The 23,360-nt window shown below is 35.4% G+C and overlaps 1 protein-coding gene across 2 annotated transcripts in view; it reads left to right on the forward strand.

Moving 5' to 3' along the window:
- The window catches only part of HERC1 (HECT and RLD domain containing E3 ubiquitin protein ligase family member 1), a 177,983-nt gene that overhangs the window by 79,674 nt on the left and 74,949 nt on the right, over positions 1 to 23,360 (forward strand). For both annotated transcript variants that reach the window (XM_023757829.1, XM_023757830.1), the window contains exons 22-30: positions 1,179 to 1,350; positions 3,833 to 4,145; positions 4,592 to 4,712; positions 9,459 to 9,510; positions 16,409 to 16,677; positions 19,323 to 19,538; positions 20,336 to 20,456; positions 21,166 to 21,403; positions 21,559 to 21,749. In XM_023757829.1, the coding sequence (XP_023613597.1) occupies positions 1,179 to 1,350; positions 3,833 to 4,145; positions 4,592 to 4,712; positions 9,459 to 9,510; positions 16,409 to 16,677; positions 19,323 to 19,538; positions 20,336 to 20,456; positions 21,166 to 21,403; positions 21,559 to 21,749 (1,693 nt within the window). The remainder of the gene's footprint in view (positions 1 to 1,178; positions 1,351 to 3,832; positions 4,146 to 4,591; positions 4,713 to 9,458; positions 9,511 to 16,408; positions 16,678 to 19,322; positions 19,539 to 20,335; positions 20,457 to 21,165; positions 21,404 to 21,558; positions 21,750 to 23,360) is intronic.

Genomic DNA, 23,360 nt, shown 5'->3' on the forward strand with positions numbered 1-23,360 from the left:
CCTGCCCTTATTTAATATTTTGGATCTGACTATTTGCTAGTGACCTTGAAATTCTATGAAATGTATTAATTTGTCATTTTGTTGAGCCTCATATTTGAAAGTCACATATATAGTGATAATGATTTATGCACTGTGTGAGACTGACATTGCTCAGTATCTCCATCTCAGTGAAATTCTTAAGTTATTTACTGGCCATAAATCACAAAATAACTTTTGTTATGCATTAAAGGATATCATTAAAATCTTTATTTGTGCTTTGTACGTATATTTGTGTGGGAAAAGATGTACTATTATGATACGTGTGCCTCTCTTGGCACCTGTTTTAAGGATTCTTTCCTCTAGATGACTTCTAGATAGCACAACCACCATGGCAAATAAAATTAACATTGTTCTTACCAGATTTCTAATTTTTGGTTTCTTCAGGGGCAAACAGAGTAAAGAAAAAACTAAAAATAATACTGTTTGAAGAATTGAAATTTGCTAAGAGAGTAGAATTTAAATGTTCTCACCAAAAAAAAAGTTAAAAATACTGTTTTAAATTAGAATTATTAAACATTTATACAGAGTAATAATATATATAACTTAAGGGGAGACGGAATGGAATCAAAATTATATTTTTTTAAGTACCTTTTATTTTTGGTGTCATAACTCATTTTAAGTTGCAGAACTATAGTTTACAGCTGAATAACAATGTAAATGTCAATTGATAGCATGGCATTTTTTATTTTTATATTTTTATTGATTTCAGAAAGGAAGGGAGTGGGTGAGAGAGATAGCAACATCAATGATGAGAGAGAATCAGTGACCGGCTGCCTCCTGCATGCCCCACACTGGGGATCAAGCCAGAAACCTGGGCATGTGCCCTGACCGGGAATCGAACTGTGACCTCCTGGTTCATAGGTCAATGCTCAACCATTGAGCCATGCTGGCCAGGCTATAGCATGGCATTTTAATAAAAATACTGAGAAACAAAGAGTATATAGGTATCTCTGTATGTATTTTGTGTAGATACATTTCTTTCTATTTTATTCAGATTTATCTAGTATGTCTTTTTGTAGTAATTTCATGTGTTATTATTGGTATTAGCGGTATTTTCCATGATAAAAAGTCAAGGTTTTAATGAAGTTTTTCAAAGTTTTTGAAAAATATGTTCAATATAACTTGATCATTTCTTTAAGATCTCAGAAAACCAAGACTCTGCAGATGTTGATCCTCAGGAGCATTCATTTACCCGGACCATTGATGAAGAAGCTGAAATGGAAGAACAGGCTGAGCGAGACCGGGAAGAGGGGCATCCAGAGCCAGAGGATGAGGAGGAAGAACGGGAACATGAAGTGATGACAGCTGGCAGTGAGTATACACCTTACTTTACAGATATACACAGATGTATATTCTTTTTGTTATGGGAACTGAGTAGAGAAGAAAGAGAAAGACATGTTTCTCTATGGTTTTTCTAAAAGAATTTGATATTCTACTGGTGATCTGAATGTACATTAGTTAATATTTCAGCCCTGTGCTAGTTATTGAATTTCATGTTTGGGGCTGAAAAGTTCTGGAAGCAGGCTTTGGAAACCGTACCAGTTCCACCAGTCTCATGCATGAAATAATGTCCATGAGTCATTAGATAAGGTCATTCAAAGTATGTCCTCTCGGGGGTTCCAAGTTATCCATTGATCAGGCCTACCTCTGTCTGGTGAGGAAGAGAGCCCCCTTCTATGCATATTAGGAGAGCCCAATTATTTCATATGTAGAACTTTTAATAAGTTATAAATTTTACCCACTGACTACACTGCTCTTCTCAGAAGGGAGCAAGAATATATGTGAGAATATTGTTGGCTGGGTAAATAACACTTTTCATACTTTCATATCCTGGGGCTATAGACAGTTTTTAAAGGTAATCATTTATATATTTAAAGAGAAATATTAAAGCTTGTAAAACAGCGGTCCTCAACCTGTGGATCGCGACCCCTTTGGGGGTCGAACGACCCTTTCACAGGGGTCGCCTAAGACCATCGGAAAACACATATATAATTACATATTGTTTTTGTGATTAATAACTATGCTTTAATTATGTTCAATTTGTAACAGTGAAATTGGGGGTCACCACAACATTAAAGGGTCGCGGCATTAGGAAGGTTGAGAACCACTGTTTTAAAACATTTGTTACTATTTTTTGAGTGATTTGGCTATTTCAAGTTAAGGTGTATATTCACTTTGTAACCTAAAACATTATGTCCAGCTACGCATTTAGTTTTGGGATTGTCTGTCTACATCATTTAGTTGGACATTTACTTTATTATCAGTTTGTTTGTGTTCTGGGTACTTGTAAAAATGATCTTGAGGCTGCTCAAAACAAGACCAAAACCCATTAAAAACGAGGGAAAGATAAAGTCTAAATGGAGAAAAGTATATTGGAAATGGAAACGGAGAATAATTAGTAAAAACGTAGGCTGAGAAACCTTTTGCAGTTGAACTTAAAACGTTATGAAAGCAAAGTATAACACACAGTTATAATAACAGAAAGCATAATAGTCATCCGCAGAGTAATAATTTTTAAACTAGCTACCATTTTTGAGCACTTACTGTATGCTGGGCACTGGGTCAAATTCTTCACATAAATTAACTCATAAATCCTTGCAAAAGTTTTATGAGATGAGTATTACTCTATTCTTAAGATGGTCAAACAGAGGTTTTAAGAAGCAAAATTATGTGCTTAGCACCACAAGTAGCAGCAGCTGGAATTAGAACCAGGTCTGCCCAAAATTCCAGTGACCATTCTCTTAATCACTTTAACTGATTTCTAGTTCTGGACTCTGTGTCGCTTTGATTTTCATTGAAATAGACATTTTCAACAACATAATGAAAATAGCATCATAATAATTCGATAAAACATACAGATGCATTTTTAAAGTTTGTATTTCCATATAAACAGATGACTCTAATATTTTACCAACTTTTCTGCCTTGGTTCTCCAAGAATATCCTCTTCAGTTCAAATTTGAGCAAAATATTATTTTCCTATTGTGAAGTATCTGCCACTACAATGGAACCTTGGTACACTCACTGACTTTTTACACTTATAAATTGGCACGAGCTGGTGTCAGGACATTCCTGGTGATGCCATTTGACTCTCGAGCCAATCTTGGCCATATAGTGTAATCAGACTCTGTTTCAGCAAAGACCTTTAGAGGTTGTATTATTTAATGTATTCAAGTTATAGCAAAGTGTAGGTGTTAGGTATTATATGGAATTTGGAATGGGAAAGAGGCCTTTTCATTGTAACTATTGCAACTTAAATTTTGTCTGTTTCTTTTGTAACCTGACATTTTTCATACCAAGGTCATGAATGTAAGTAGTTATTTTTATCTAACTCAGTGCTTCTCAAACTCTTGTGGACTTCAGAATCATCTGGAAGGCTTATTAAAACACAAATTTTTGGTCCCATGTCTAGAGCTTACATTCAGAAGTTCTGGGATGGGTCTGATAATTTGCATTTCTAACAAGTGTTCAGATGATGTTGATGCTGCTGATCTGAGACCACACTTTGAAAACCACTGATCTAACTTATAGAAAAGAGTAGAAATAGAATTAATCAATCTAAATTCTATAAAGGCATGAGTATTTCCTTTTTTAACTTTCATGAAAAGTTTAATATTTTGTGTATTTTTTATATAATTTTAACTTAGTTACTATGCTGTATTTAATATCTAAAATAAGATTTTTCCCTTTTTCAGTAAGTTTTTGGTCCAAATATTTTGACTATTTTTATTGTTATTTTCTTTGCTTTTCTCTCCCCATGTGTTAAGACCTTGTTTTTGTGTTGCATGTTACAGAAATCTTTCAGTGTTTCCTCTCAGCCCGTGAAGTAGCTCGTAGCCGAGATCGAGATAGAATGAACAGTGGGGCAGGGTCTGGGGCTCGATCTGATGATCCACCTCCTCAGTCTCAGCAAGAGCGAAGGGTCAGCACAGACCTTCCCGAGGGTCAGGATGTGTACACTGCCGCCTGCAACTCCGTGATCCATCGGTGTGCCCTCTTAATATTAGGAGTAAGCCCTGTGATTGATGAGCTGCAGAAGCGGAGGGAAGAAGGACAGTTGCAGCAACCTTCAACAAGTGCCTCTGAAGGGGGTGGACTTATGACCAGGTGGGACTGGCTGGAAACTTAGCAATTACTCTCTTCCCTTTGTTTATGCATTGAAATGGTTTATTCTCAAAGTTAGAGTATTCTTCTGAAATTAACACAGACATGGAAGAGGAAATGCAAATTGACTAGGATTAATTAAAAGTAATATAAAGAATAATACTGTTTCAGCCTGGAATGTAAATTTCTGAGACACAGTATTTCATATGTGTAAACAGCAGTAGTTAGAAACATATGAAGTTATTGCATGTCTCTGTAATTTAGTGGCATGCAGATTATTTTGATGTAATTGAGAACGGCTTTGTGCTTAGATAAGAGCCAGGATTTCCCATCAACAGGTGTAATTACTACACATTGTGTCTGTATTATCTCTGTGCTGCCAGTTCCATTACATTTTATGTTCACTAACAGTCCCAAATAAAAAACTTTTCTTTGTGCATGTGAGACAGGAGTGAAAGTCTTACTGCAGAGAGCCGGCTAGTCCACACAAGCCCAAATTATAGACTGATCAAATCGAGGAGTGAATCTGATTTGTCTCAGCCTGAATCAGATGAAGAGGGTTACGCACTGGTAGGTATACCTAGATTCAGTCAAGAAGAATTTTTGTTTTCAAGGTATAGATACTATATGAGGCTTTAATTAGAGTAATATACATTTGTTTTAGACATATAAAAACTTTTTTAAAAGAACTTTTAGATAAATTAGATACCTATATTGCATAGATATTTTCCACTTACCTGTTAACGACTCTCAGATCTCTGTCTTTAGCTCTGAATTCTTAAACTGCAAATTCATGACTCTGATGGATATTTCACTTGAACATGTTGGGTTACCCCAATCTTTTTTTTTTAAACATATATTTCTTTATTGATTTCAGAGAGTATGGGAGAGGTAGAGAGAGATAGAAACATCAATGATGAGAGAGAATCATTGATCGGCTGCCTTCTGCATGCCATCTACCGGGGATTGAGCCTGCAACCTGGGCATGTGCCCTTGGTCGGAATCGAACCTGGGAACCTTCAGTCCGCAGGCCGAGGCTCTATCCACTGAGCCAAACCAGCTAGGGCATGGGTTACCCCAATCTTAACCTATCCAAATATAAACTTATCTTTCTCCTAAATCTCCTTCTCTCATATTGCCTTTCTTAGTAGGTGGTACTATTAACTAGCCAGGCTGGAAACCTGGGCGTATACAAATGGTACATAAACAAAAGATGTTTAAAGGGAACTTCTAAGCATAAAAGATTCCTCCTCTAAGGAAAGTCGAACAGTGTCTTCAAGCAGGCTTCATTATCTCATGATGTTTTTGTTCTTCTTTCTTTTATTCTTTATTCCCATTAGTTTCTTTGTGCTCTCAGTTCATGTTCCTAGTTTTGTAGTCTACTGAGATTTCTCTCTGTCCATTTTCCCTTCCTAGTCTGATAAGTCTCATCTAATCTCCCATCCCTGTGATAATTTTATAACATAGATCATGTCCTTCTCTACTCAAAACCTCCAGTGACCTCACTTTTTCTCAAAGTAGAAGCCTAAATCCTCACAGTGGCCTACAAGACTCTATACATCCTGGCCACATTACCTCTCCTATCTCCTCTTCTACTACTCTCCTTGGCGATTCTCCTGCCACATTAGGCTTTTGGCTTTTCCATAAACATACCACACAACTTCACCTAAGGGCCTTTACTTAGCAGTTTCTTCTGACTGGAATACTGTTGTCTACATGACTAATTCCCTCACCTCAAATAATCATTCTGTTGTTACTTTTTCAGTGAGGCCTATTCTGACCACTCTGTGCACTTTAAAAAAATGTTTATTCCAGAGAGAGACAGAATAACTGAGAGATAAACATCGATATGAGAGAGAAACACTGATTGGTTGCCTCAATTACACGCCCCCAACTGTGGATTGAACCTGCAACCTGGGTTTGTGCCCTGACCAGGAACCAAACCCGCCACCTTTTGGTGTACAGGACGACACTCCAACCAACTTAGCCACACCAGCCAGGGCCTGACCACTCTATTTAAAATTTCAGTTTGCCCTCCCTTCCACATACTCATTCACTCCCTGTATACCTTGCCTTGTGCTGCTCCCCTTTCCCCCCACAGCACCTAATGTAATTTATTTATTATATTTATATCAGTTTCTGTTAGCCTACAGTAGAATATAAGCTCCTTGAGGACAGAAATTTTTGCTATTTTATTCACTGCTGTAGCCCAAACATTTGTAGTTCCTGGCACACAGTAAACAGTCACTGAATATTTTTTGAATAAATGAATGACTATTGAATCTATTTTGGTAAAATTTCTGTGCCCATTCTTTCTTTTTTTACTTTTTGATTCAGGCTCTTGTTACCTTTGTCTGAAATGGTAGTTTTCAAACTGAAATCCCTGCATTTCCCCGTTCCTCTCCTTAGTCACTGCTCTCAAAGATAGAGCTCTTGAAGATACAAACAACAAGAACAACAAAACACCAGCTTATCATGCTACCTTCCTATTCAAAACCTCAGTGATTATACTGACTACCTAGAAATCAAAGATTCTGGAACGTATTGCCTTGCCTGCATTTGGAACCAGTTTTCTCCTGCAGTAATCTGCATTTTTGCCATACTAGTCCATCTGCCAGACTCTAAACATACCTCTTGAGCCTCTGCTCAAGCATTGTTTGCTTTAATGTCTATTTTCTGGGTTTTGTTGATCAAGTCCTGTCTCTTTTAAGGATTGGCTAAAATGTCCACTGTTATAGAAAGCTTCCCAAGATTACTTGACTCACATTGACTTTCACTGTTTTTTTTAATAGCAGTTTGTTAGTAGCTTTGATAAACCACTAGGGTTTCAGAATTATTTATGTACTATTAGTATTTTTTTAACTTTTTGATTTAGAGAGAGAGAAACATCGATTTGTTAATCCATTTATTTATGCATTCATTGATTGATTTAAAAAATATTTTTTATTGTTGATAGTATTACAGATATCTCCCATTTCCCCCTCTTTTATCTTCCTAGTCTCTACCCAACCCCCTCCTCCCCTCCCCCCCCAAATTGGTTGATTCTTGTCTGTGCCCTAACCAGGGATCGAACCTGCAACTTTGGTATATCAGGATGATGCTTTAACCAACTGAGCTACCCAGCCAGGGTCCCAGCTTCTTTATATTTGAAGTGGGGAATAATACTTCCTGTTATGCTTGTCTCAACTGGACTGTGAAGAACAAGTTTGGTAATACAATTTAAAACATTTTGAAAATTGCTTGTCCAGGAGCTCAGTTGGTTGGAGAATCATCCCATACAACAAAAGATTGCAGGTTAAATCCCCAGTCAGGGCATGTATGGGAGACAACTGATTGATTTTTCTCTCTCACATCAATGCTTCTCTCTCGCTTTCTCCTTTCCTCTCTCTAAAATAAATAAAAACATATCCCCAGGTAAGGATTAAACATTTTTTTGAAAATTATTTGTTTTCAAAACAAAATGGGAAGATAGATCAGTAGAGGTGGGCCAAGTCTAGATTTAATTGCCAAAATTGTTCATTTAGTTTCTACAGAATTTTAAAAAAATTAATAAATACATTTTTGAAAAAGTTTAACTTGATTATTTTTCCTTATGGAATGTATAGAAAGATAGTATCATAAAAGATAGAAAAGTCAACTAGAGAAAAGCAGATTCTGTTGCAGATGAAGGATGATCTAGGCACAGCTTCAGAGAGCCTGCCTGGTGCAGAAGAAGCAGAACAAGCAGTGGAGGCAGTTTGGGTTTTTCATCTGAAATATGTTACCCTCCTGTCTGAGGTTGTGTGGTCATGTTGCTATCCTCAACATCTACTAGTACTTCATTTATCCTGAATTATTAGTGACTAAAATGGTTTTTTAAAAATAACTGAAGTTGCCCTGACCGGTTTGGCTCAGTGGATAGAGCGTCGGCCTGCGGACTCCAGGGTCCCGGGTTTGATTCCAGTCAAGGGCATGTACCTTGGTTGCAGGCACATCCCCAGTGGGGGGTATGTGGGAGGCAGCTGATCGATGTTTCTCTCTCATCGATGTTTCTAACTCTCTATCCCTCTCCCTTCCTGTCTGTAAAAAATCAATAAAATATATTTAAAAATAAAAATTAAAAAAAAATAACTGAAGTTAACTAGTTTAATAATTCTAAATCTTTGTTTTACCTTTCATAAAGAGTATTATGTGATACATTATCTATTTCTCTTAGTAAACAGAGAAGAAACCTAAGTAAACAATTAAATCTAAGTTTAACTCCTACCCCCCTCATTTCACAATGGATTTGATGTGGTGTACACAAATAAGTACTTTATAAAAGGATAAGTTAGGATGAAAGAAGCCAAAAAATAAAAGATGACAAAGTGATGTTTTCAGGAGCTGGGTGATAACCATTTCATGTTTTGTCCAGCACCAAATGGCTTGAGAATATATTATTTCTGGGGTGTGTGTTTGTGTGACAAAATGTATTTATCTACAATGTGAATACTTGTGACTATATGTGTGACCAGGTAAAGATTTTCTATAATAACGTTTACTAAATGGATCTATTTTGTCACTCTGCAGCCTTTCTTCTTTGCCACCAATTTTTTTTTGTATGTGGGATAGAGGACAATTGAAATTGTTCAGACCATAATATCGAGTCTGTGCATAAATTAAGATGTGTAGTTTGTGCATGGTTGATTGTACATAAGAGCAGGCAGTTGTTTATACCGCCCCCCCACCACACATACACAGAAATATACTTCTGTTCTTCCTGAAGCCGTTACTATTTTATTAAGCTGTCTGCCATTTTAACAATTTGAGATTTCTTTATTTAATAGGCTCTTAAAAACATTTAAAAACTTTAAAAATACTACCGCAAGGGTTAGGACTATGCTATTTTTCTGTTAGTGTGGATTGGATTCATCTGATTCTCTTCTTCTAAACACTTAGGACTAGTGGGAGCTTTGAAAAGAATGAAAGTTAAGGATAGAGCAAGTAGGGATTGTGGAAAATGGGACTTTGCTACACAGGCTTTAGGCATCTAGAGGGTATTAATGAGATGTGTTTGGAAGGTAAAAGACAAAGATTCCAGAGAAGAAAAGGTGGGAACAAAGAAACACTTCTGCTACTTCAGTGTTAGTTAATGTGAACCTTTGTGTTTTAGTTTCTGAGAATTATGTGCTATGCTTTCTTATAGCTGTTTTCAGTGAGCTTTTAGAGACTTATTGTTGATGTGACTTGACTGGTGAATAAGCACATTATTATAATTATATAGATTAATTTTTATTAATACTCTATTACATTCTAATTTTATTAATAACTTTTATTATGTATATTTAACGTTAATAGAATGGAAGACGAAATGTTGATTTGGACTTGGCATCATCTCATAGAAAGAGAGGTGAGTATTAAGAAATATTAAATATCTGGTTAAATTAAGTAGTTTTTATATCTGATGTATTTACAATTTGATTGTTTGAAAATTAATTGCAAAATTTAGAAACATTTTATTAGAAGAGTTAAATGGAAGATCATTTTCTTTAAAATATACACCCTTTTAAAATCTAGGAATGCCTAGGAGTTAATAATAGGCTCTGTTTTTCATTTGTCATGTGTTTTGACTTACTAAAAGGCCTATGGAGTGCCAGAAGTGGTGCTTTATAATTGGGGAGGGAGGGTTATGTACATAATTTGCCATGTTTTAGCTCACTAATATAGTTGTTATAGTTTAAATGGTATTACAGGGAAAACTCTTTACCCCATTTGCCTCCATATATACACACTTTCAAACTGAAAGTTTCTAGTTTTCCTCTTTGCCTCATAAGATAAAGCATGTAAGAGATGAACTGATGGTTTCTAAAAAAAATTTCCCATGAGGAATAGTTTTAGTGTCATCAAGAGTTAGACTTATTTGTTAGAAGCTCTGTCTTAGTGAATAATATAGTTAATTCTTGGTTATATGGGCAAATGGGTGAAAGAACAGCAGTTTTAAATAATAAAAATACAAGGATAACTAAAAATTCTCGAAGTATTATTCTCTATTTACTGGTACTCTTATTATGTGACTTGCCATTTAACTCTTCTAATAAAATGTTTCTAAATTTTGCAATTAATTTTCAAACAATCAAATTGTACAAAGTCATCCAACCCATGTGTATTGTGGTTTTGAAAAGATGAAATATTAAAAATTGTCACTAGTGGTAGTTTTCTATAAGCCTGTGGGGGAAAGCATTTTTTTTTCATGGATTAAGTCTTTTATATTTCAAAATGAAACCCATTTCCTGATAGTTTCCTTGGCAGAATGTTAAGTGCCCTTCATTGGAAAAAAATGGAATGAGGGAAGAAACACACACACACAGTTTTTCATTTTTGTGTTGGTACTTCTATAGAATAAAATATGGCAATATTTTGTCCTTTAATTATAATTAGAATACATGAAGGATTTTTCTCAAATATTAGGAATAAGGACTAGAGCTGGTGCTTTCTGTATTGAAAAGTCTTTTGAGACTATAACATATCAGTGCTGTTGGGTTTCTTAAAACAATTATGTTATTTGTGATAAATAAATTAAATGTGTATTAATGTGCAGTATGTGTTTATCTTCTGGTTATTTGAAAATTGGCAATTCATGTGCTATAATTAGCCAGAATATCTTTTTCCTTAACAACTGACATAGGAATTAAATTTTTGGAAAAGATTTACCTTCCTGATTTCGATGAACTTAAGTGAATACTGTTGTTAAAAATCTGTTATATTAATGAATGCATATCATTTGATGCTAAAGAGAAGATAGCTCCAAACTTACTGAGTAGCATAAGGGATCCAATTTATAGTTTACAAGATTCCTAATATATTTATAGATGATAATCCATTGGCTAAAATGATTCTTTTCTCTCAAATCTTTATCATGCTTGTAAAATATAAAATTGAGATTCAGTCTATGTTAACCATGTCAGCATGTACCAAAGTCATCCCTTGGAATAAAATAGAAAGTGTTAAGAATAACCTAGAGCCCAATGCAAGTTACAAAATTTTACTCTTAGCCCTAGCTGGTTACTCAATGGTTAGAGCGACAGCCTGAGAACTGAAGGGCTTCAGATTTGATTCTGATCAAGGACCTGTACCTTGGTTGCAGTCTCAATCCCCGGTCCCAGTTGAAGGGGAGAGTCCATGTGGGAGGCAACTGATGGAAGTATCTCTCACACATCAATGTTTCTGTCTTTCCCCTCCCTTCTACTCTCTGTAAAAATCAATGGGAAAAATATCCTCCAGTGAGGATTAACAAAAATAAAATAATACTAAAGGACTTAATTCAAGCAAAATATTATTCAAACAAGTGTTTCGGATGTACCAAATGTAAGATAGTTAATTTTTATGCCTCCCTGCTCCTAAAAACGTATGTTTTGTGTGATCTGGCAGCCATTCCAGTGCTAAACGTATGTTGTGTGTATCTGATGTCATTTTTCTATTAAGACCAAGCATCATGTTTGTGTTTGTAAATCTTGTCTTGAAATCAGAGAAAAAGAAGAATAACCTAGAATTATTAACTGAGTATTAATAACCTAGTGTTATTAAGAATTATTAACCCAGAATTAATAACCTAGTGTTATTAAGAATAACCTAGAATTTGAATATAAATTCTTAGGAAGAATTAGGTAACATTTTAAAATTAGTATCCTCTGAATTGCTACCTGTTCAAAAATTTTAAACAATTATCCTATTAGTAGATGTGGATTTCCTGTAGTTTTAGATCTAAGTAGATATAAATTAATTAAGCCATTAATTCAGATTTTGTTTATAGATAAACCAGTTTCTCAAAAAAGCTCAAGGTAGTACCAAAATCTATTAACTTGTTGGAATTTAATTTTATTTTGTTGAAAACAGAAAAACAAATGCAGGACCTCATGGAGAATTTCTTTTTAATTATCTGTTAAGGAAGTTAGACAAACTAGTTATGTCACTTTTTAAAAAATATATTTTTATTGATTTCAGAGAAAAAGGGAGAGAGAGAAACATCAATGATGAGAGATAATCATTGATTGGCTGTCTCCTGCACACCCACTATTTGGAATCAAGCCTGCAATCCAGGCATATGCCCTGACAGGAAATCGAACCGTGACCTCCTGGTTCATAGGCTGACACTCAACCACTGAGCCATGCCAGCCAGGCAGTTATGTCACTTTTCATGATAGAACTTAATGTGGTACCAATTTATTATAGTTACTACATTTTTAATGTTCCCAGGAGAAAATTTTGCTGATGACTTTGTCTCTCAGAAAAGGTAACTAGAAAATAGAATTACTATTTCAGAAAGGATAGTAAAAATAGTTTTTAATCTCATGAATCCTAGAGCTTGTGGATTATACAATAAAAATGTACTTAGAATTTGAAATGAAATTGCTGCTTCTCCCCGCACTCCAGTTAATGTTTCACGGTTGGTCCAAGGAAGCTAATATGTTAGGAAGGGGTAAAGCAAAGTGAGCTCTTTAGAAGCATCAAAGCTAAATTCTAAACCCAAAATGACATAAATTACTTTAAAAAGAGACAGGTGACACATATTTCTGCTGAGCACCTCAGAGATAATATGAAATTTATACTCATTAAACACTTATAAACTGCATTGTTCTCATCACTTCAAACATATTAAGTTATTTAATTCTCATAACAGCCTGAGAAAACTTGTTAAATATGTTGGTGTTCTGGTACTTTGATAAATAATTTAAAGATTTGCTATGGTTGTGCAGAACTGGGCTCCTCCTTTACTGAAAGGCAATACCTTTTAGCAGAAACTTAACTTTAGTTTTCATATTTAAGCTGAAACTGATACAGTAATAGATAGTGGGGGAGGAAATGGTGGGTATGCCAAAGCAATTTAAGAAGCAACATATAGTATTAGTAAGAATACTATATGGTTTGACTATTTCCCCCACCCTGGTTCTTTAAATATAGTTAGGGTTTTATTGCTAAAATGGAAACATTTATCAACGTGTGTTTTGTGGTGTAACATGAATGGGTGAAATGCTATTTTATCTCTGCATTTCAAATTAGATTATATAAAGAGGAGCAAATGTAAATGTTGTCATCTGTATCAAATTTCTCCTTTTGTCTTCTGATTCTTGTGTGGTAGTGTATTTACTCCTTTTTGGCCAGTTGAGCCCCAGAAAAAAGAAGAGCTTCAAGCAAGTACATGATGGCATGTTTAAATTTTTTCCCCTTTTAGCTTGCCTACATATTTTATGGTTTATAAAGTATGTATTGCAGCTCTGCCATGTTCATTTTGAAAATTCCATTTAAGAACCAAAGTTGTAAGGACAAGTAAACAATTTCAAAATTTCTTGTTGGACTTTTATATTATTTTCTTTTCATAGTAGGTGATTCTGAATTAATGTTAAGTAAGAATTGGGCTTAGTCACAGTTATGCTATAGAAGCTTTTGATATGCTTTTCAGACACAGTATTTGCTATATTCAAATAAAAAATATAGAACAAACCGAAGTTACCAGGTTGTTATAATTTTTAAAAGAATTTAGAATGCTTTCATCTCTCACTTTCATACTGTAAGTTTTTGTTTTAAAGTATTATTGATGTCAGCCTAATGTTTTATCCTAATGCTTTCAGATAAGTGTCCTTTCTGTTCTTTTCTTATATTCATGCAAAGTTTTATTTGGGTCATATACCTAAGTTGTATCCTTTAAATTAGGGGTCTGCAAACTATGGCTAGTGGGCCAAATTTGGCCTCCCACCTTTTTGGTGTGTTTTTTTAATCTATAAATAACATTTTGTTGGAATACAGCTACACATTTGTTTGTGGCTGCTTTCACCCTATAGCAGCACAGTCAAGTCCTGCAACAGAGACTTTCATGGCCCACAAAACTTAAAATATTTACTATCTGGCTCAAGTTTGCTTACCTCTGCTTGAAATTATAGAGAGGATTTAATTTGGGTGTTGGCTACCCACTCCATAGAATATTTTGGAGTGTATTAAGGCAATTCAGTATTTGTATATTCTTTACATTCAAACCTTAGTGTAGGCAGGCAATTGAAATTTCCATGGGTTAATGATTTATGACTTGATTGATAACAGGAATATGTAAGACAACCTCCCATAAAATTAAGGAATTAGTATTAATAATTTAGCAGATCAATTTACTTGAACACCTCTTTCCTCAAGTTCAAGGAAATTGGACAAGATAATCTTTAAGATCTCTTTTACTTTGGTTCTAACACTAACTCATTGCACATTTTTTTCATTTTGAAAAGTGGTTTGTAAGTGATGGAAAACAGAACTTTTTATTCTGAATTGTATTATTGAACAAACAAGCTCAATGCATTGAGCCAAAAACTAATTTGTAAGTTAAGGATACATCTAGATTCTGAATATGCAATGCTTAGGAAAATGGAAAATAATTTTTTTTCCTTAACCCCTACTTTAGTCTTTAAATACTTTTAATTTAATTAAAAATTATATATCTGTGACATTATTAATTACTTAATTAGGCATCTTTGAAGTTTTACTCTTTTCTATTTTACATGAAAAAATATTTAGCTATGTAATTTGGGGAAATTTTCAGATTGGTATTTTTCATGTTCAGTAAAACAGAATATTCAACATTTTTAAAGAATTCTTGCTAAAACATGAAAGGCAGATAAACCATATATTCTTTGTCATTCTCTAAATTATTTAGTAGAATGTATATAATTATTTTATAGTTACTTTATATTACTAGCTGCCTGTTATGACTTTCTATTTTGATTTTGCAGTCCTGGGGTTTTACTGACACTGATGTAATAATTCAAAAATAAATTATGCAATTAATATTTTGTTAGTTTGTTTTCTCTGTGGGCATTAGTGCTTAAATAGTTCTCTTCCCAAATCTTTTCCATCTAGTTATGTAACAAATATAATTTTTGTAATGCATAATTTATTGGATACCTTTAGATACATTTCTAATAGAGAAATTTAGTATATTCACATGATAGACTATTATGCAGCACTCAAACAAATGAGCCATGGCTATATGCAATAATGTGAATGAATATTAGCAATATAATATTGAATGAAAAGAGTATGTCATATATATGTACATATGTATATAAATTATACTTTTTTATAAAGTCTAAAGTAACTAGAACTAAACTTTGTTAGGGACTATATATATATATGTATGTATATGTAAAATAAAACAATATTTTACAACAATAAAACTAAAGGAATGATAAAACCAGACTTAGGGATAGTAAAAACCTTAGATAGGAGACAGGGAGAGATGGGTTGGAAGAGGAACAGATAGATACAAGTTATTGTTAGTTTTCTAGTTCTTGTGTTCACATTTATTATAAATAAATATAAATACAAAAGCAGGCCATGAATGGACCAACGATGAGAATATATCATGAGCCCAGTATACCTGAGATCAGTTAAACTAAAAAAGACAAAGCCTGTAGGAATTGGACATTTCTATATTTATTTAAAGCTAATATTGCCATATGACTTGGACAGTTGTTGTATTCAAACATATCAACATTTTTGCTGTCTAAAGATTTTAGTCTAGAAAAGGCTCATTGGCAAAACTAATGGTATTATATTTTGCAACTACTGTGAACCATTTGCTAATTTTATATACCTGTCACTTTATGGTAAATCTTACATATTCTTGTCTGTGAAACTTTGCTTCCTCTATATAGGAGTTTCACAATGTGTAATAAATATGTACATGAAACAGTGAAAGTGTTCCTTATATTAATGAAATCCAAAGGGTGATGTTTGTGTCTCCTTTTTGTGTAAGTTTACTTGCCCTTCAATATTCATTTTTTGGTAATGTTTTATTGCAGATATGTAGACACTTTGCACAGTCTTAACTTACTTTTTGCAATGATATGTTAAATCAGATGAAGTCCTATTATTAGTAGGTCTTAGCAGCAGTGTCCTAAGTGCCTAGTTCCTTTTTGTTCATAAATAATGGTCTGGTTTAATACTGCAGAGCATTTTAAGCTAAGCATTTTGAGAGCAGCTTCTGCCTTTCTTTTTCTTGTGGCAGTGTGTTGCTAAAGCGCTTACAGAGATACTGGTACATCAAACAGGGCTTTCCCTTTATTTTCTTACATTGCTGTAGTTTTTGTTTGTTTGTTATTTTTTTACAAAAGCATTTTGCTCAGATTCACTTAATGCATGCATGTATTCAAACCTAAGTATCCATTTCTCACCAGTTGGTATGGTAGCAGTACTCAGCCCTCATCTAGTTTCAGATTGTATGCTCTACTAGGTTACCATTGATGCATGTTTGTTCTGTTTGTATGTAGGTCCTATCCACAGTCAGTTGGAATTCCGGAACGACTCTTGGGCTCGCCTGAAACATAGCAGAGACTGGTTGTGCAATTCCTCTTACTCCTTTGAGTCTGATTTTGATCTTACCAAGTCTTTGGGAGTTCACACTTTGATTGAAAATGTTGTAAGTTTTGTGAGTGGAGATGTGGGGAATGCCCCAGGTTTTAAAGAGCCAGAGGAAAGTATGTCTACAAGTCCCCAGGCCTCCATCATTGCAATGGAACAGCAGCAGTTAAGGGCAGAAGTAAGTCTTTGATATTTATTCCTGTGAAGGACTATGGAAACTTAAACTGAACCACTGAATGTAAAATTGTGGGGAAAACTTTTCCTTTTTTTTTTTTTTTTTAATATATTTTATTGATTTTTTACAGAGAGGAAGGGAGAGAGATAGAGAGCCAGAAACATCGATCAGCTGCCTCCTGCACATCTCCATCATTGCAATGGAACAGCAGCAGTTAAGGGCAGAAGTAAGTCTTTGATATTTATTCCTGTGAAGGACTATGGCGACGCTCTATCCACTGAGCCAAACCGGTTTCGGCAACTTTTCCTTTTCTTATATTCATTTCCTCCCCCTTTCCTCCACCTGAACACGTTGGTGTCATTATCTTAACTATAACAGCATATTTTGTTTGAAAAGTGCATTTTTATTTCCATCTCTTAGAACAAGATACTCTAATCAGAAGTCTTATCTCTTCTCAGAGCCTTCATTTGTCTTCCTTTAAAAAGGGTTAGATTAGAACACCATAGTAATAATGATGAATGCTAAAATTAGGGAGCAGAACTTTAAGGAGACACAGGATAACCTCAAAGTATCTGTATAACCTCAAAGTATCTCCCTCAAAATATTTATTATTGTGGTTTTAACACGTCCACAAATTCTTTGATACTCGTCTCTCTGGGAGCTGGAACTTAACTCCTCCTCCTTTTGAGGGTAAGTTGGACTTGGTGACTCAGGGCTAACAACAGTATGAAAAGGGAGTAATTTTATGTTGCAGAAACCTGGCAGACATCTCCTGAACCAAGTGATCAAGAATAACATTGCCCTAGCTGGTTTGGCTCAGTGGATAGAGCCTCGGCCTGCGGACTGAAGGGTCCCAGGTTTGATTCCAATCAAGGGCACATGCCCGGGTTGTGGGTTTGATCCCCAGTAGGAGGCATGCAGAAGGCAGCCAATCAGTGATTCTCTGTCATCATTGATGTTTCTATCTCTCTCTCTGTCTCCCTTCCTCTCTGAAATTAATAAAAACATACAAAAATAGATAAAAAGGAAAAAAAAGAACATTACTACCTGGCTAGTATGGCTCAGTGATTAAGCATTGATCTATGAACCAGGAGGTCACAATTCCATTCCCAGTCAGGGCACATGCCCGGGTTTCAGGCTCAATCCCCAGTATGGTGCATGCAGGAAGCAGCCGATCAATGATTCTCTCTTATCATTGATGTTTCTGTCTCTCTTTCCCTCTCCCTTCCTCTCTAAAATCAATAAAGATATATTTAAAAAGAAAGAGTAACATTACCAGTAATAAGATGGTGGTATCATGTAACTCTGATAATGTTAAAAGAAGACTTTAAGGTATTCTTCCCCCAAATCCATAACTCTAGTTCAATCATGAGAAAACATCAGGCAAACCCAAATTGAGGGACATTCTATAAGCTACATGAATAGCTCTTTCAGTGTGTCATGGTCATGAAAAACAAGAAAAGACAGAAACTGTCATAGACTAAAGGAGATTAAGGAAACATGACAACTAAATGCAATGTGATATCCTGGAATAGAAAAGGGATATTATGGGAAAATTGGTGAATTCTAAATGAAGTCTGTGGTTTAGTCAGTAGTGTTGTCCCAATGTTAATTTCTTAGTTCTGTCTTTCTTTCCCTCTCCCTTCCTCTCTGAAATCAATAAAGATATATTTAAAAAGAAAGAGTAATGTTACCATAGTTACATAAGATATTAACATTAGGGGAAGATATGCAAGAACTCTGTATCTTCAAAACTCTTCTGTAAATGTAAAATTATTTCCAAAAAAAAAAAAAGAGGAGGATTAGGCTGATTGACTACAGTGATAGGTATGTCCTCCTAGGGAAGGTAGAGTCAGAAGTTGAAGCGAACCACAGAGAAACCTTTCAGAAATACTTCTCACTTATATGTGGGATGTAAAACTGAAATCAACAAATGGACAAACAAGAAAAACAAATAGACAAAAAAACAGATAAAAACTCATAGACACAACAGTATGGGAAAGCGGGGGAGGGTGGTAAGGATAAGTCAAATATTTGGTGATGGAAAAAGATCTGACTTTAGGTGATAGACACACAATGCAATATAGATATGTGTCATAGAAATGTACACTTGAAAACTATATAATCTTATTAACCAGTGTCACCCCACTAAGTTTAATTATAAATAGAAATATTTCTAATTCTTGAGCTAGAGTATTATAAAGTTACTAATATAGCAGTAACTATACTACCTTACAGTTTTGAAACCTTCACATATATCTCCTCATGAGCATCATAGTAGCTTTGCGAGTAGGTTACAATAGTACGATTAGCCTCATTTTACATCTGAAGAAAGGGAGACTCAAGAAGTTAAATGAGTTTCCTAAGGCCACACAGTAGGTAGCAGGGTCCACCCTTGAAACCAGGTCTTCTACATTCAAATCTATTACTTTTCACATTGTACTGTGTAGCCTCTTTTGTACTATAGTATGCTTATAGGGTTTCTAGAGATATTTTGATTTTTAAAAATTTTCATCTTAATAAAATAAATTCCTAAGAAATGTTAGAATATTCTGTGATATATAATATTTTGTTTGTGATATACAGAGTTCCTTTGTGTCTCAGTTCAGTGAAGAACTCTAACCTATGTTTATTTTACTTTTCTCAAGCTTCGTTTAGAGGCACTTCACCAGATCCTCATTCTGTTGTCTGGAATGGAGGAAAAAGGTAGCATCTCTCTAGCAGGAAGCAGGTTGAGCTCAGGCTTCCAGTCATCCACACTGCTCACATCTGTGAGGCTGCAGTTTCTAGCAGGGTGTTTTGGTTTAGGCACTGTTGGACACGCAGGAGCCAAAGGAGAGAGTGGCCGACTGCATCACTATCAGGTAGGTGACGATGACACCTTGCAGTATATTCAGATTTTAACTGTCTTTTTACAAAACCAGTTTTATAATTTTGGGTTTAAGATTGAAGTTTTAAAATACAGACTTTTAGCCCAGCCAGTGTGGCTCGGTGGTTGAGCATTATTGACTTATGAACCAGGAGGTCACAGTTCGGATTCCCAGTCAGGACATGCAGGAGTCAGCCAATCAATGATTCTCTCTCATTGGTGTTTCTATCTCTATGTCTTCCTCTCTAAAATCAATAAAAATATATTTTAAAAAAACACTTTGAGATGACTCTTAAAGATATCTCATTGGTTTTGTTTCCTGAATAATAGTATTATAGTTGGGGTTAGGTGAGCCATAGCACTGTTGTACTTTCAGATTCTCTGCTGGCTTAGTTTTATTAACCCTTAGCCAAGTTGGTAGAAAGAAATCTAAGTTGGGATAGGGTGTTTGGAAGAATGGGTTTCAAAAATTTACATTTTAGACGTAATCATTCTGTCTAGATTCTCAGGTTGTTTGAAAAAACTTTTTTAAGTGTTATCTTTATGTCTTTCATATTTATAAAGGAACACATGCCTTGTGGGAAAGGAGAAAGATTGTATAGAATTAGGAATTATCAATTTAAAAATAAATTTATTTTAAAACTTTTATGTACTGAAATATACTAAATAATTAAAAGCCACCATAGGGCTCTACCAGATAGCTAGACTAAGGATAAAAGGGCTATTACTTTTATTTTGGTAAGAGGCGTTATTTTTGCTAATAGAAAAAGTAAATCTTTATTTGTAATTCAGGATGGGATCAGAGCAGCTAAGAGAAACATACAGATTGAAATCCAGGTGGCTGTGCATAAGATTTATCAACAATTGTCTGCTACCCTGGAGAGAGCCCTGCAAGCAAACAAGCATCACATTGGTAAGTAACTGCCCATGGAAATACAGGTTGCAAATTATTTTTGCCTACATTTACGCTAGATAGTTGTGCTAGACTAGAGGCCCGATGCATGAAATTCGTGCAAGGGCCTTGGTCCCTGCCGCGGCTGCGGCAGCTACCTCTGCCTCGACCCCCGCCTACCGCAGCTTTGTCTGGAAGGAAGGACATCAGGAAGGATGTCTGGTCTAATTAGCATATTATGCTTTTATTATTATAGACTAGAGGCCCAATGCATGAATTCGTGCATGGGTGGGTCCGGCCAACCCACCCCAATGGAGGCCAATCAGGCCAGGCCGGTGGGGAGGTGGGGAGGGGGAGGGAAGGTGGGAGGTTGGTGGCCGGCCCCATCTCCAATCAGGGCCCAGTCAGGGCCCTGAGCTGGTCTGGGGGAGGGGCTGCGGGAGGTTAGGTGGGGGCGATCGGGCCAGTTGGTTGCCACAGTGCGCATCATAGTGACAAGTTATCCCAGTTCTGGTCATTCTGTCGTTCTGGTCTGTTGGTTTTTTATATATATATACACACTTTGTATTTGACATTAATAGATCAACTTACAGGTAAAGAATAAATATTTGAAATTGTAATGGTATTCCATATTAGTATTTATATTTTAGAATATAGTCCATTTTAGTAAATGCTTCATTTACTTAAAAGGAGATTCTCAATTGTCTTTCTTTCTTTATTTTTTTTTTAGAAGCCCAGCAGCGTCTCCTTTTGGTTACAGTGTTTGCTTTGAGTGTTCACTATCAACCAGTGGATGTTTCTTTGGCAATTTCCACTGGTCTGCTAAATGTATTATCGCAGTTATGTGGCACAGACACTATGCTAGGACAGCCTTTGCAGTTATTGCCGAAGACGGGTGTTTCTCAGCTTAGCACAGCTTTAAAAGTGGCTAGTACAAGATTGCTCCAGATTCTAGCCATCACTACAGGGTGAGCATTATAGATGTCTTGATAGAACTGTGTTGCGTCTGGTATTTTCACATTTTAGTAATTTCACTTTTCTCCTAATCTCCTTTATGTGTTTAATTATAACATTTGCCCTTCTGTGTTATTACCATTTATTTTTTTCCTGTTATTTCATGTAGGACCTATGCTGATAAACTGAGCCCCAAGATAGTTCAATCCTTGTTGGATCTACTCTGTAGTCAGTTGAAGAATTTGTTATCCCAAACTGGTGTACTACTTATGGCCTCTTTTGGAGAAGGAGAAGAAGATGGTGAAGAAGAAGAAAAAAAACTTGACTCCAGTGGAGAAACTGAGAAGAGAGATTTCAGAGGTATCTATCACAAACCCTTTTTTCTGTCATTATTTACAAGCATTTATTGAGTCCCTTTGTGTGCATATCATTAGAATGTATACTTTTTTCTGTTGTGGGCTTGAAAGGATTTTTATTTGTTCATTTAGAAACTCCTTTTCTATACCAATGTGTATGATATAGGTGGGTTTCTGACTAAACCTTCTTTCCTTAAAGTCCATTAAATCTGATGTAGTGACCATATTGCTTACTGTCTAGGTTCAGTGTCTCCTTGGCTGTCCTGGTTCAAGAACCTAGAGGTTCTAGGTGACTAATTTCCCCAGGATATGTTTTTTTAGCATCTGATCCTGACAACCCATCTCTAATCATACTTTTGACTTAAGTGTTTCCCCAGGACCAAGGGTTTTATTATTTGGGAACTGGGTTAGAATTAGAGGAGTTGAATTTCTTGCTAGGTTAGCTGCTCTGTTCCCTAGTCACTAAAAAGATTCTTGTTATCCTTAGCCATTATAATTTTTGATTGCTGTAATATGATCATCTGCTCATAGCTTTAAAAAACTGTAGTGAACATTGTATTTCAGTAAATTAAATTAATTAAACCCTGAATAGAACCACCACAATGTATGTTACGTAATTAAGGAAGTAAAGGTATAAAATTGGTCATTTATTTAAAAATGTGTGTGAAACTACCATATCTGATTACCATAATAAACTACAGGGGATGGGTAGATACATAGATAACACAGACAAAATGAAGCGTGGATGTATGGATGAATGGATGGATGCATAGAGAGCAAGTTACTTAACCATTCTGTGCTCCAATTCCCTCATCTATAAAATAAGAATAATAGAACCAATTGCCTAAGGTTGTTATGAGGATTAAATAATTTAATACATGTAAAACAGAGCAGTGTCTGTCACACAGTGAGAGCTCAATGGATATTAATATTATAATATGATATTCCAATATCTATAGATAGGTGGGTAGATAGAGGAAATTACTTGGGGTTACAAAAATGATAAACTATTGTTGTTCTGAAGGACCTTCTAGGATAATAAGGGAGGCATACATGTAAACAAATAATTACAGTGCAAAACAGGAAACTCATAAGAAAAAGCTAAATCTCTTAAGTCAGAATCTAGGAGGATGTATGAGTCTGATTAAGGACTAGCTTTTAGTTTCAGAGACTGAACCTATGGCAAATTTTTTCTTCCGTTTTATATAAAGAGTGTGGTGTTTATAGATAGAGCATATACAGGCTCACTAGGTCTGATAAAATAAATACAAGCATTTATTTCCACCTCCTGTTTTCCTGCGACCTAGTGGTAGATACAGGGTTGTTAAGGTGATAGCTTCTCACTATTCTGTGCTGAGTATTGCACATATGGACAGCAGGGAATACATAGTAGAGTTACTTCTCAGCCTATTGGTTCCCAAGAAAACTGGATCCTCCCATATCCAGGAAAGAATGAAACAGTTCTGTGAGTCAATCTCAGCAGGTCGAATACACATCTACTCCCCTCACCTCATCCTGGAGAGAAGGCCATTGCAATTCTTGATTTATGGGGATTGCTGGGAGTGAGTCTGAGTCTAGTCAGTGCTGGCCAGGTGTTCAGAGGCAGGCTGCCCTC

The sequence above is a fragment of the Myotis lucifugus genome, unplaced genomic scaffold (genome assembly GCF_000147115.1).
Source record: "Myotis lucifugus unplaced genomic scaffold, Myoluc2.0 scaffold_115, whole genome shotgun sequence".
Taxonomy (NCBI): Eukaryota; Metazoa; Chordata; class Mammalia; order Chiroptera; family Vespertilionidae; genus Myotis; species Myotis lucifugus.